The 14767-nt window shown below is 34.5% G+C and overlaps 1 protein-coding gene across 1 annotated transcript; it reads left to right on the top strand.

Annotated features, from left to right (window-relative positions):
- The first annotated feature begins 457 nt into the window (after window positions 1-457).
- On the top strand, window positions 458-14420 carry LOC139857903 (kinesin-like protein KIN-14B). The gene is made up of 23 exons (XM_071846753.1): window positions 458-857; window positions 1982-2105; window positions 2288-2374; window positions 2474-2644; window positions 2729-2835; window positions 3018-3149; window positions 3231-3409; window positions 4158-4319; window positions 4848-4939; window positions 5056-5207; window positions 5498-5671; window positions 5787-5933; window positions 8593-8751; window positions 8874-8945; window positions 9020-9069; window positions 9165-9372; window positions 9454-9645; window positions 9771-9989; window positions 10880-11230; window positions 12152-12250; window positions 12615-12755; window positions 12869-13027; window positions 13763-14420. The coding sequence occupies exons 1-23, from the start codon at window positions 654-656 to the stop codon at window positions 14207-14209; spliced, it is 3828 nt and encodes a 1275-aa protein (XP_071702854.1). The 5' UTR covers window positions 458-653; the 3' UTR covers window positions 14210-14420.
- Window positions 14421-14767: the final 347 nt, after the last annotated feature.

The raw sequence follows: 14767 nt of genomic DNA, 5'->3' as shown, positions 1-14767 counted from the left end.
TTTTAAAAAAAAAAAAACTTGAACAAACTTCACCCAAATTTTTAACAGCTCATCTCTTATCGCTCGCCGAACGTTAAATTTTTCCGACACCACCGTTCAACTCGAAAAAATTTTACGAACTCAATGCAACTAACTATACGCGAAACGGATGTTTTTTTAAAAACCGCTAAATATTTCGGGCTATCTTTTATACATATACATACACGTATAATAAACAATCCAAATTACGCGATTTTTCTTTCGTTAAAAACGTGCATGTCATTAGGTATACTAAGTACTAACCACGTGTATCTAAACACACCCGTCGCATCGCATTTTTAATTCTATAAATACAAAATGATACGTTAAATATGAATATTCAACCAGAAAAGTCCTGCCGAATCGCGTGGGCCAATCCAGATCTAGTTGCCAATGAAATAGGGAAAAGACTGAAACCAAAGTGAAGTTCTTACAACCAACCAAAGAATTTGAACCAAAGGATTTGAAAGTAACAAAGTGTGTGTGTGAGAGAGAAACAAACAAAAGAGTGTGCGTTGCTCGTCGAACCATCCATCATCTTCACTATTTCAATTTCAATTTCATATTTTTTCACAATTTTACCAGAAATTAGGGATTTATCAACACCGAAGAATTGTTAATTAATTAATCAATTAATGTCGAAGAACAACAGCTGGAACTGGGAGGTTAGTGGTTTTGAACCGAGGAAATCTCCGGCGACGACGGACCAACCGCCGTTGGCTCCGTCGCCGCTTGTTCGGAGATACTCGATCTCTACACCTTCAGTTGTACCACATTCTGAACTCATTTCTAAACAGTCTGTTGCTACTAAACTTCACAATTTGAAGGATAAGCTCAAGGTATATTAATTACATTTTGCTTTATTATTTTGTTTAATTTAATTTAGTAACAATTGTGTTTCAACTGATGGAGTATGATATTATGTGCAAATGGACTAACTCATTGAATGACCTGATTAGTGTAGTTATATTTGTAATGATAAATTGCTGATTTACAAACTTGTTCTGAGCCTGAGATATTGTTAGTATACTGTCAAGTAACTTCATTTTTTATGGTTGTGATATGGATTTTGTATGTAGATTGAGGTTGTGGAAATGAAATGTATTGAAATACCTTGGGTAGCCTGGTTTAAGGTGAAGTAAAACATATTAGTTTATTGCAAACTATGTTCCGGTAGAGTCAGAGTGTCACTTCGACTAAAAGTCACACAACTGAAGTGTGATGAATAAAATTTTTTCTATTCAACGAAAATAGATTTATTACCGAAAGTTGCCAACAGTTGTAATTTACATTGTTTTTTAAAAAAGTTTTGTAATTTACTTTTGAAATGACTTAACCTTCGATAATATGACGACACGATATGATTACAAGCCTGCCTGTGTAAATCACCATTACTAGAAGATATGTTGAGAAATGTTCTATTGTTCATGAGCTTTATTTATGGAGATCCAATTATGAATAAAAAAGAGAACCATATAGATATGAGAAACCAATTTGCCAACGAATAGCATGAGGGTAATTGTCACTAATAAGAGGAAACACATATGTTGATGGGTAAAGGAGGCAATGAGTTTTTCAGCATGTACCGCTAAAATGGTAAAGAAGGTATAGTATTATGATATATGCTTAATGATAATGAAAGCTTAACCATACACTGTTTGCCTAATAGAATTTTGATGATTTACTAGTTATGGCTCTTCTGGTTTTTCTTCGTATGTGAAAATCGTATTAACTTATTGGTTAGTTTAGTAATCTCAGCGACACAAGTAGATCTGATGAACACACTGATTATTGTATTTAATCAACAGACAAGTTAAGTATATGCTTTCTATAGATGAGACAAATAGCTTTATAATGTAGCAAATGTCTAAGTGGTGCTATCATATCATTAGTGGTTGTATCTTATAATATGCATAGTCATATGCCCTTTTGACATCAGCACACGTATAATACTTCTTAACAGCATGCGAGAGAAGATTATGCTGAATTGAGACAAGAAGCCATTGATCTCCAGTACTACTCTAATGCAAAACTTGATAGGGTAACACGATATCTAAGTGTTCTTGCTGATAAAACCCGTAAGCTAGGTATGCATTTGTTTTTGTTCACTTTCTGCTTTCAGTTTGATATGATAGGTGTGTTATGTATGTATATTACTATTAGTTTGATTTGACGTTCACAAAGTTAGTTCATGTCTTGCTCTTCTTGTCTGTTGAGTTTTTAGATTGTTTCGTTCTAGCTGATTTATACGAAAATCCCTTAATTTTAGATCAAGCTGCACTCGAGGCTGAAGCTAAAGTTGCCCCACTTATAAATGAGAAGAAAAGGCTATATAATGAGTTATTGACTGCTAAAGGTAATCATGTTTATTTAGTCTTCAGAGCATATTTTATTGGATATATTTTTATGCACATAAACATTGTGAAAGATATGAAAACTTCATTTATAATTTCAGGAAACATAAAGGTCTTTTGTCGAACAAGACCACTTTTTGAGGTTGAAGGCCTGTCAGTTGTTGAATTTCCTGATGATTTTACTATACGAGTTAATACCGGTGATGATACTGTATCCAACCCGAAGAAAGATTATGAATTTGACAGGGTTTATGGACCACATATTGGACAAGGTATATCACACCCTATCAACAGCTTTTATGGTGATGGTGACATGTATAATTTCTAATTTTTATTTTTTGATTTTGGGGTTGCAGCTGAAGTTTTCACAGATGTTCAACCATTTGTTCAGTCAGCTTTGGATGGGCACAATGTGTCAATATTTGCTTATGGGCAAACAAGCTCCGGAAAAACTCATACAATGGTATGCCTATTGTTTCTCATCCTGTACAAGCGTTTTTGCTTTATATTTTTGAAGTTTAACATGCTTATGCATAGATATAGCTGCACATCTACCAAAGTTTTCCTTTGATGTATGATAAACTAATTGTTATGAATATCAAAGTTCGAAAGAGGATCTCAAATTTGTGAATGAACCTCATACAGGAAGGTTCTAGCCATGATCGTGGTTTATATGCAAGATGCTTCGAAGAGTTGTTTGATGTGTCTAACTCAGATACAACTTCGACTTCTCGGTTTAATTTTTTCGTAACGGTTGTGGAGCTCCATAACGAGCAGGTTCTTTTTTTTGATATAAATATATTTACTTTTTGAATACAATATTACTTCAGTTTTTAATGAGTATCCTCTATTTTATAGATGCATGATTTACTTTCTGAGGTAGAAAGTGGTCTACCGAAGGTGCAGATGGGATCAATAGATTCTTTTGTAGATATAATTCAGGAAAAGGTTGACAATCCGCTAGATTTTTCAAAAGTCATCAAGAAGGCATTTATAAATAGAAGTGATGACAAAACCAAGATCAATGTCTCTCATCTGTATGTGGTCAATTTCTTTACTTTTTATTTTCTTTATTTTGATTTGTTGAGTTTTGAAATAATATACACCTAAAACTATATTGAATTAGACATATAAAGCCATTAGAAACTAGGTTAGGATTCACAATAGCTTCACTTCACTTCACTTCAAAATACTTTTATTTTTGTAGTTCAATATAGGATGGAACATGAATTGAAGTAAATGTTATTGGAAATAAGATTTCATATGTAATTAACTTAAAAATTGTCTTTTTGTGGTTGTTGTTGAAAGTAAATAACGTTGAATATAATATCAGAAGTTGGTTATGTGGGAAGAATTGTGTATTTTTTATAAGAAAGATATAAGAAAAGGATACTATACAAGAGAAACAACCTAAAGTGTTTGGATAGGCCCATAAACTCAGATTTACTAGATTATACTATGTGAGATCACAAAAAGAAACACCATAATGAAGCTAAAAAATCAAGTATCGAATAGTACCCACTAGCTGATGTCCTTCTCGCTTGATACTTGGCAACCTACGCATATATTTGATCAAAAAGCTCTCATTTTAACTTTGATCAATGTTATCATTTTAAATCGTATTTGACAAGTACTTGATTGCTATTTTATCCTTTAAGAATTTAGAAATGTTACCGGGTTAGTCTAACTTGTACTTGTTCCATCTTGTATGTTTGTATTTCTTTCTTATAAGCATTCAAAAGAAAAAAACCTGAAAAGTTTATGCATTTTCCTTTTTTTGTGCAGGATAATTACGATACATATATATTATGACAATTTGGTCACTGGAGAAAATCTATATAGCAAGCTTTCTCTTGTTGACTTGGCTGGAAGTGAAAGTCAACGTCTGGAAGATAATGATGGAGAGCAGACAACGGACATGCTACATGTGATGAAATCGCTATCAGCGTATGAACTTTTATGATTTTGATGTTAATATTAATTAATACTCCGTAATAATTTTTAGAGTAAATTATACTAATAGTCCTTGTGGTCTACATGAAATTACACCAAGTGTCCTTATTTTCTAAATATTGCAACGGCCGTCCCTGTAGTTTTAATGAAATTACATCAATCGTCCTTATTTTTTGAAAATTACACCGATCATCCATGACTTATATAAAAGTGTACGTTGATGGTCCATGATTTATCCAAAATGTGCATTAAAGGAGGGACCATTAACATTTATTTTTAGGTAAGTCGGGGATGATTAGTGTAATCTTTAAAAGATAAGGACGATTGGTGTAATTTCATGAAAACCAGAAGGGACTGTCGCTGTAATTTTTTAAATATGAGGAAGATTGGTGTAGTTTCTTGTAAACCACAAAGACTATTAGTATAATAATTTACTCTAAAGATTAAATTTTTAATACAAAGGGTAGTTGTATATCCGCTTTAAATATTAGCCAATTCACTTTGCATATTTGTTCTTGGTAGGTTGGGAGATGTATTAGCATCCTTGACATCGAAGAAGGAAGATGTTCCTTATGAGAACTCTATGCTTACAAAAGCTCTATCTGATTCACTTGGTACCCTAATGAATTTACATTTCTCTTTGTTATTTTATCCGATTTGTGACTCGTCTCAATCACTTGTTATCTTCTAATATATGCGCGTTTCTTCTTTGATTGTTGTAACAACTTAGGTGGAAGCTCGATGACTCTGCTTATTGTAAACATATGCCCAGATGTTTCGAATTTGTCTGAGACATTATCGTCTCTAAATTTCTCTGCCAGAGCTCGAAACATGGTACTCAGCCTTGGAAATATGGATACAATTAAGAAGTGGAAAGATATTGTAAGTTGGCAAAGTCTCTTTTGAAAGATATATAGTTATATTCAAGGTTGCAAATCTAGCTATAGGGGAGTACTCGGTTGGGACTTTTTAGGGAGTACTTGGCAACTCGGGGACTGGGATGTTGACCAAGTTTGACTTTGACCGTTTTTGACTGATATTTGACTAATTTTGATTGATTTTCCTTGTAATCCTGATTTTTGGCCGAGTTTGACTAAGTTTGGCCGAGTAATTTCCAGTTCTGCAACACTGGTTATAATGGAGAATTCTAAATACGGATTGTATTTATGTAGGCAAATGATGCCCGTAAGGAATATTATGACAAAGAAAAAGAAACTAATGATTTAAAGCAAGAGGTTGTGGGACTAAAACAAGCACTCAAAGGTGCAAATGATCAATGTGTGCTGTTATTTAACGAAGTTCAGAAGGCCTGGAAAGTTTCTTTCACGTTACAGTCAGAATTAAAGGTCTTATAATTGCACATCTAGTTTCTTACTGTTTTTTAAGTTAATACATTTTTTGAATGCTTTCAATATGTAATTGTTTCTGCATAAAGATTTCTTCTCATCATGCTTGGTTCAGGCAGAAAACAGTTTACTTGCTGAAAAGCATAAGACAGAGAAGGACCAGAACAATGATCTGAGAAATCAAACAGCTCAACGACTGCACCAAGTTCAAGACCAAAAATTGCAGTTACAACAACGTGATTCAACGATTGAGTCTTTACAGGTTTGTTATCTGCTTTATATTTTTTTTCGAGGTTAACATGTAACAAAGGATTTGTTGTTGCTGTTATGTAGCTATCAAGATTGTGTTTTTTTTTTTTCAGTTACTAACATTTCTTCATCACATGCTCTATTTTGCACACAACAACAACAACAATACCCAATCCCGCAAGTGCAAGGTATAGGGGAGGTGAGATGTAGACAATCCTACCTCTACCCTATAGTAGAAGAGAAGTCATTTCTCCGTCCACATGCAGGACCCGTGTTCGAAGAAAGTCGTCCCTCTCTGTACTCGAGGGTAGAGAGATTGCTTCCGGTGGACCTCCGGCCAGAACTGAAACAATACTAAAAACAGAAAGCGATGCATACCTGAGTGTGCCGTACGGAGCTCATGGAAGGCGCAAGCAATGTTACACCAAAATAAAGATAGACACATATAAACGTATTTAGATGCACATAAAAAAAAAATATACATCCATACACATACATATATAAACCTACATACATGCATAGACATACATACCCACATATATAAGCATACCAACATACATAAACGCGCATACAACATCCATAAACATACTTCTATACAAACGTACATAATCATACCTACATAAACATAAACATACATATATAAATGCATACCTGCGTAAACATACATGCATACTTTCATACATAAACATACATCAATACATTCATACGTACACGAAAAGACAAGCATACCTACACATACAGCTACATACAAGCACACAACAACACACACACATGAAACCCATATAAACACTATGCCCTAACCGCATAAACAGGTATATCCTAGTAAGTCTTACACAGCACAGAACAAACCTATGTACAAAAGAGAGAATAAATAAATAAATAATATATATATATATATATATATATATATATATATATATATATATATATATATATATATATATATATATATATATAGGGGCAGGATCAATAGGGAAGTAACCAATCGGGAGAAGGGGGGGAAGCAAATATATATATTTTTTTTTTCGTTTTTTTTGAATTTTTTTTTTCCGGCATCAAGATCACACGAAAATATGAACATTTAGAAGAGACACTTCATGATGAATGTTATTATTTAGACGGGAAAACGATCGACAAAAAAAACATTCAAGATAATATTGTTCGTGAAGAATATGAACGTTTTTTTTCCATGTTTTGTGAAGTAAAATTTAGCCCGATTTAGAGTTTAGGGTTTAGGGTTTAGGGTTTAGGGTTTGGTGTTTTGGGTTTATGGAATAAACCCAAAACACCAAACCCTAAACCCTAAACCCTAAACTCTAAACCGTTCGTGTTAAAAACTCAATCTAAATCCTAAATCTAAACCCTAAATCTAAACCCTAAACCCTAAATTTCCAAACCCTAATATCTAAACCCTATAAATAAACCCTAATATCTAAACCCCAATAGCTGAAACCTCAAAATACGCTCGAAAAACACGATAATTGTTATATATTACTTCTTCGAGCGTTTTCCCGCCAAAATAAAAACATTCATCACAAAGTGTCTCTACTAAATGTTCATATTTTCATCTCATCTATAATGTTCGTGAACAAAGTTTTTTCAAAAAACGAAAAAAAAAAATTTGCTTCCCCCCGCTTCCCCCCGATTGGTTACTTCCCTCTTGATCCTACCCATATATATATATATATATATATATATATATATATATCACATATAAACATACATACATACACACACTAATACATACAAGCACAAACCTAAACATACATTCACGCACCCATAAGGATCATATAAAAACAATGCACTTAACATAAATAAACAAATATATCTTAAGCAAACATAGGACATAAAACATACATACATACATAACTGCATACATAAACATACATACCTGCATCCGTACATACACATTTAAACATACATACATAATCATACAAAACAACCATTCATAAATATACAAAACAAAACCATCCAAGCCTAAACATCCTTAAAAAAAAAAAAAAAAAAAAAAATTAAAAAAAAAAAATAAATCACTCATCTATTCTAATTCTAGACCTCCACGAATTCCTATCAGAAGTCATGTCCTCGGTCAACAAAAGCTCCTTCATGTCGATCTGCACTCGATCCTCCCAAGTTGTGCTCAATTAAAGTTCAAGTATTATTTTGTTGGGTTTAACACTCTGATAACCTTACAAAACTGCTGATATACATAAACTTCACAAATAATTCTATGACTAAAATTTTGTAAGTTCCCTATTTATAGCAACAAACCCTTTCTCTCTAACAATTCCATACAAATGGTATTACAAATAATTTATTCTGTGATATCTGGAACCATATGAATGTCATTCTTGACTCTCATCTGGTCAGTTAGTCCTTTAAACTGGTAATTTTTTGAAATACGTAAAACTTATTATAGTATCACCATGTTAGATAATTAATGATATAATGGACATTCCATCTGTTTTATATGCTAGAAGTCATTATTTAAGAACTTGTAGCTGTTAGTTTAGTGTTAAAAGAAGAATTAGGAGCTAAGCCTTGAGTATGATAAAGTAGTCTAGTGATCAATATTACTACAATCGTGAAAGTTCATCTGTTTTTGCTGCTCAACTTATATATTTAAGCATAGTGGATTCATTTATGTTGCCTTTTGCAATCATATGTTGCAGGGAAAAATGAAAAGCATCGAGGCACAGCTAAATGCAGCTGTTCAGTTCAGTGAGAATAAGTCCCAAATCAGCACCGATTCGGCAGTAGAAGGAATAGCATCTGCAGCTGTCACCAAGAAACTTGAAGAAGAACTCCTGAAACGTGATGCACTGATCGAGGTATGCTACTTTTATGGTTAAGAGAACACCCAAGTTACTTTCTTTAGTTTCGTATAAACAGAAATCCATATAATCCATCAATTGTGTAACTTATTATTTATTTGGGTTGTAACAATTTTCAGAGGTTGCATGAAGAAAATGAGAAGCTTTTTGAGAGATTGACTGAAAAGGCTTCTTCAGTTGGAAGTCAACAGGTATTTTAACTTTTTTGACAAAAGTTCTACACAAAACATTATTTCGAATTTCTCACTCTTTCATTTATCCTCAGGCATTAGCAGCACCACCCAAAAATCTAACACAGGCCCATGATCTTGGAAGGTGAAATAATTAATTAATTGAGAATAATAAATAATATTACTACGTAATATTACTGTAATCAATCTAAACGTTATTTTTGCTCTATTTTCTTACAGTAATAATAAAGATCGTACAATGGATGTTGTACCTTTCTCCACTGAAAAAAAGAACGATGGCACTCTAGCTTTAGTCAAGCCAGGTCAAGATAAGATAAAGTCAACCCCAGCAGGAGAGTATCTTACATCTGCTCTGAATGACTTTGATCTTGAACAATATGATGGTCTTGCTGCTATTTCTGACGGAGCAAACAAATTACTAATGCTGGTATACTTTATATTGTTCTTTAATCGTTATGATTTTTTAATTTGGTTTAACGGTTAGGTGAACATGATTTGGATGGTGCAGGTTTTGGCTGCTGTAATTAAAGCAGGGGCTTCACGAGAACATGAGATACTTGCTGAAATAAGAGATGCTGTTTTTTCGTTTATTCGAAAAATGGAGCCACATAGAGTGATGGACACTATGCTTGTTTCCCGTGTTAGGATTTTGTATATAAGATCATTGCTGGCCCGGTCACCTGAGCTACAAGCTATCAAGGTTATAATCGACATTAGTTCATCCGTTGAATCATTTTATTATTTTTATTTATTTATTTATTTATTGAAAAGCATCAGTCTTTAAAGCCTACAGTCAAACTTTGGAACAAATTTTTGGTGTATTAGGTTTCTTCGGTTGAGAGATTTCTTGAGAAACCGACTATTGGACATAGCAGAAGCTCGAGCAGAGGTAGCAGCCCTGGAAGATCTCCTGTGCGTTATGATTCCAGTATTAAGAATGCACTAATAGTTGATGGCCCAATGCACGGTTTCGTAGTTAATTTAAAGCCAGAAAAGAAGTCAAAATTATCATCTGTTGTTCTGAAGATACGTGGGATTGATCAGGTATGCTAAAAGCTCTTGTGTTTTCATTGGTTATTTATATAGTTTATGAAGGTGTTTGGATGAGTGTTGACGATGATTACGTGATATTTACTTATTTGAATTAGGTAATTAACTAATTAAACAAGCTGTAGGAATAGTGTCTTAATGTGCTTTTGCACTTTTAAGTTATAACCTTCAGATACTTGAATGTTCGAGTTTTCATCAAGTTCTGATTATTTTAAGAATCAATAGACAAATGACAAAAAAGAGAGAATTTTGTAAAAAGGTGTGGCCTTTTGGGAAATGAGAGTGAAAGTCTTCTGATGGCAGCTTTAGATGATCATGTTTGACCTACTTGAATACGCCATTTACCTCTAGTCAGTGGTGCAAAAGTCGATCGACTAGTCGTTTTGGTGACCAGTCCCGTTTCGTTCAAAAACGTATAAAAAGTCGGTCAACGCCTAAAAAGTTGGGTCGAAGTCGGTCAAAGTCAGTCAAAGTCGGGTCAAAGTTGGTCATAATCAAGGTTTGTCAAAGTTGGGTCAAAATTTTAATTGCGGCTTTTCCAACCTTGCCTCTAGTTAGAGTCACAATTCACAACACTTGAATAAGAGACGAGCAAACTTGTATTGATTGTATCTTTTTCTCCACACACACCCCCCTTTAAAATTAGAGTTCAGATTAAAAAAAAAAAAATGCTGGGATTAGTATTCATTGTGTAGATTCATAAGCCATTTGGGCTTAAATCTAGGGTACATTTCTTAAATACCTATTGCAGTTGTACCCAATCAGTTAAATTCCATAATACATGTAAATGAAGACGGCCTCACAAATAGCCGCTAATGTAAATGACAGAAATATAAATATAACCTCAAACCTTAAACTTGAAGAAGTATTCTTGTTTGTAACAGGAATCATGGAGACAGCACGTTACAGGTGTTAAGCTAAGGGAAATAACTGATGATGCCAAAGCATATGCAACTGGGAATAAAGCTCTTGCTGCTCTTTTTGTTCACACGCCAGCTGGCGAGCTGCAACGCCAAATCAGATCATGGCTTGCATTGAACTTCGACTTTCTTTCAGTAACTGGTGCGGATGCTGTAGGTGGGGCCACTGGTCAGTTGGAGCTTCTTTCTACTGCAATAATGGACGGTTGGATGGCTGGTCTTGGTGCAGCTGTTCCTCCTATTACAGATGCACTTGGTCAACTATTGGTAGAGTATGCAAAACGTGTGTATAATTCTCAACTTCAACACCTCAAGGTAAATCCTTAATACTTCTTTAGAATACATAATAAAGGCATTATGAATTACTGCAAGTGGTTTTTGATGCTAATGCAATGATGCTGTATTGAAAAGTTGCTAATTGATATTTATGTTAGTATTCTCGACACTCTATCAAGGTTGCAAAAATCTCTAGTCGGGAGTACTCGGTCCAGACTTTTTAGGGAGTACTTGGAGACCTTTTACGGAGTACTTTGGATGTTGACCAAGTTTGACTTTGACCAATTTGAACTAGTTTTGACCAATTTTGACTGATTTTTCGAGTAATCCATAGTTTTTAACCTAGTTTTGTTCGGGACTTTTTAGGGAGTACTCGGCAACTCGTGGAGTACTCAGATGTTGACCAAGTTTGACTTTGACCAGTTTTGAATGAGGTTTGACCAATTTTGACTGATTCTACGAGTGATCCAGAGTTTTGACCTATTTTCCGATTAATCCCGAGTTTTGGCCGAGTTATGACCTAGTTTGACCAAGGTTGGAGTCGTCGTTCGGACATTTTTGGGAGTTCTCGGCAACTCGGGAAGAACTCAAATGTTGACTTGCGTTGACTTCTAAATTTTCAATATAAATATATATGTTCCATTATAATTTCTAATAGAATTCGACTAATTTGCCTAATTTTTGACCAAGTTTCCGAGTTTTGGATTGAGTTGCCGAGTAACCAAGTTGGCCGAGTTGACTGAAAATTCTCCGAGTTGGCCGAGAAACTCGGCAAGTTGGCCGAGGATTTACCGAGTTGGGTACGAGAACTCGGCTGGTGATCTAAACCGAGAACTCGGCCAAGATTTACAACACTGAGTTTGACCTACCAGTCGCCAAGTTGCAAAAACCAAGTGCTCGCATAATAATTCCGAGTTCTGCAACACTTAATTCGATGAACTTATCTATATGTGTTATCAGGATATTGCTGGTACATTGGCAGCTGAGGGGGCAGACGACTCATCGCAAGTTGCGAAACTGCGTTCAGCTCTGGAGTCTGTTGATCACAAAAGAAGAAAGGTAGGTTATTAAGTCCATGTTTCTACTTTTAATTTATTTTGTCTTGTTACTATATATTATAGTGTTATCAAACTTACTGAGTTGTCCAATGAAGCACACCAGCCGGGTTCAATTACTAGCTATGCCAAATTATTCAAAAAGGGAGTGTGACTACAGGGTGCGCATAATGCGCAATTCACCCGGTACTAGGTCTCGCGCTCGGGGGGCTTGATTACCCGAGGTTTTAACTTCTATGGGGAAGCCAATGTGCTCGTTCATAGGAGGTTTTCCTCGCTTACCCCAAAAAAAAGCTTCATTCCGTCTATTATGTTTCTTTCTATCAAGTCTGTGCTAATAATTATTTATTATCTTATATCGTTATCAGCTTCTGCAACAAATGAAAGGTGATAATGCATTACTAACGTTAGAAGATGGTGGTTCTCCAATTCGAAATCCTTCATCTGCTGCTGAGGATGCTCGACTTGCTTCCTTAATTGCTCTTGATGGCATTCTAAAACAAATCAAGGTTTTTATGTGAAGATGCAACTTGTATTTTCGTCTTATCGAATGTCGATATTTGATCTTTTGATAGTAATTAGAGAAAATTAATGCACTTTTGATTAATTATTAATCTGACAGGAAATAATGAGACAATCTTCGGTAAATATAATGAGTAGAAGTAAGAAGAGAGCATTGGTTACTTCGTTAGATGATCTTTCTGGACAGATGTCTTCCCTGCTTGATATTGACCATCCATGTGCACAAAGGCACATTTCAGATGCGCGTCGGGTTGTAGAGGTAAGATATCATGCTTTTTGGCTGATGTGTTTAAATGGGCCTGGTTGAGAACACTTTCACAACGAAAGCTTTGTCAAAAGTTTTTTTTTTTTTTTTTTTTTTTTTTTTTTTTTCAAAAAGCTTTACAGTAAAAGCTTTCACTCCAAGGAGAAAAAGGTTATACACACTTAAATACATCAGTAAACAGATAAAAAAAAGATTTCACTCTAATAGAAAAAAGCTTTTACTCACTTAATTACTGTATTGTATAAGTAAGATAATAATGAACTTAGGTTGGATCTATATGTTTATGACCTTGTAAATCTCAAGATTTGTTCAGATATTAACGCTACTACTTTTTCAAAAAGTAAAAAACCTTATAAAAAAACTCATGTTGGATATACTAATGTTTATTACCCTGGCCCAACAAACCCTGTATGTCCAGTTTTAATCAGTATAGATAAGAGATAGAGTGCTTATTAATCATAATCAATTATGATAATTTTAATCCTCAGGATGTTTTATGTTTTAAAAATAGAATGTGGGCTATGAAAGCTCATATTTATAGGGGATTCGTCAAGAACTTTTCCCCGGAATATATTGTTATTGTAGAACAATTATAATCTGATTTATTCGTTAAGTGAACCCGATACGTTTGAACACTACCAAAAATGACCCGTTTCAGCCCCTTTTTGATCCCTTACTCAACTGTTCATTGTTTCTAAACTCAACTGTTTCGGTTCGACTATTTTGCAGTCAATTGTTGAAGAAGACGACAAGCCCCAAGGAACATCAAGGGCTACATCTGATGAACTTTCAAGTGCTGAAACCGACGTAACACAGTGGAACGTCTTGCAGTTCAACACGGGCTCAACAACACCTTTCATCATCAAATGTGGAGCAAATTCACATTCTGAACTGGTCATTAAAGCAGACGATCGGGTTCAAGAACCGAAAGGTGGTGAGATTGTTAGGGTTGTTCCACGGCCTACGGTTTTAGAGACCATGAACTTGGAGGAAATAAAAGAAGTGTTTAGTAAACTCCCAGAAGCTTTAAGCCTACTTGCGCTGGCTAGAACCGCAGATGGAACCAGGGCTCGATACTCAAGGTTATATAGGACCTTAGCCATGAAGGTCCCAGCACTCAGGGACTTGGTTGGTGAGCTAGAGAAAGGTGGTGGACTTAAAGATGTCAAGTCATGAAGATAGAAGATGATGGTTTTATATGTAAGAGTTTCCCATTATATATTATATGTTGTTTGTGCCTATTATATGTTTATATTATTTTTGTTACATGTATGTGTGGCAGATTTAGGCTGTGAATTACTGCAACGGCTTTACTTTATTATGAGAAATCTCTCCTCTTATCTTCATTCATTTTTTGTATCCCTCGACGTTGATATAAATTGTTTGATTCGTAGTAGTTGAATAATAAACAAAATCGAGTAGATTTTACATGTCATTGTTACAAAATTACAAACCTTTTGCAACTCACCCTGGGATTCCACGCAGAGAGGACATGTTATTCACTCAAGAGGAAGTAACCAATCGGTGGGAAGCAAAAAAATTTTTTTTTTTTTTTTTTTTTTTTCGTTTTTTGAAAAAACTTTGTTCACGAACATTATAGATTGGCTGAAAATATAAACATTTAATAAAGAGACTTTGTGATAAATGTTTTTATTTTGACGGGAAAACGCTCGAAGAACTAATATATAACGATTATCGTGTTTTTCGAGCGTATGTTCAGGTTTTAGATATTAG

This window comes from Rutidosis leptorrhynchoides, chromosome 7 (assembly GCF_046630445.1).
Source record: "Rutidosis leptorrhynchoides isolate AG116_Rl617_1_P2 chromosome 7, CSIRO_AGI_Rlap_v1, whole genome shotgun sequence".
Classification (NCBI taxonomy): domain Eukaryota; kingdom Viridiplantae; phylum Streptophyta; class Magnoliopsida; order Asterales; family Asteraceae; genus Rutidosis; species Rutidosis leptorrhynchoides.
Note: the sequence above shows the minus strand (reverse complement) of the source record. Positions and strands in the feature narration are given on the sequence as shown.

Coding starts and splice junctions, on each gene's coding strand:
- LOC139857903 (XM_071846753.1), top strand. CDS start 654: ATGTCGAAGAACAACAGCTGGAACTGGGAGGTTAGTGGTTTTGAACCG. Junction 858..1,981: donor ATTTGAAGGATAAGCTCAAG/GTATATTAATTA, acceptor ACTTCTTAACAG/CATGCGAGAGAAGATTATGC. Junction 3,410..4,157: donor AAGATCAATGTCTCTCATCT/GTATGTGGTCAA, acceptor TTTTTTGTGCAG/GATAATTACGATACATATAT.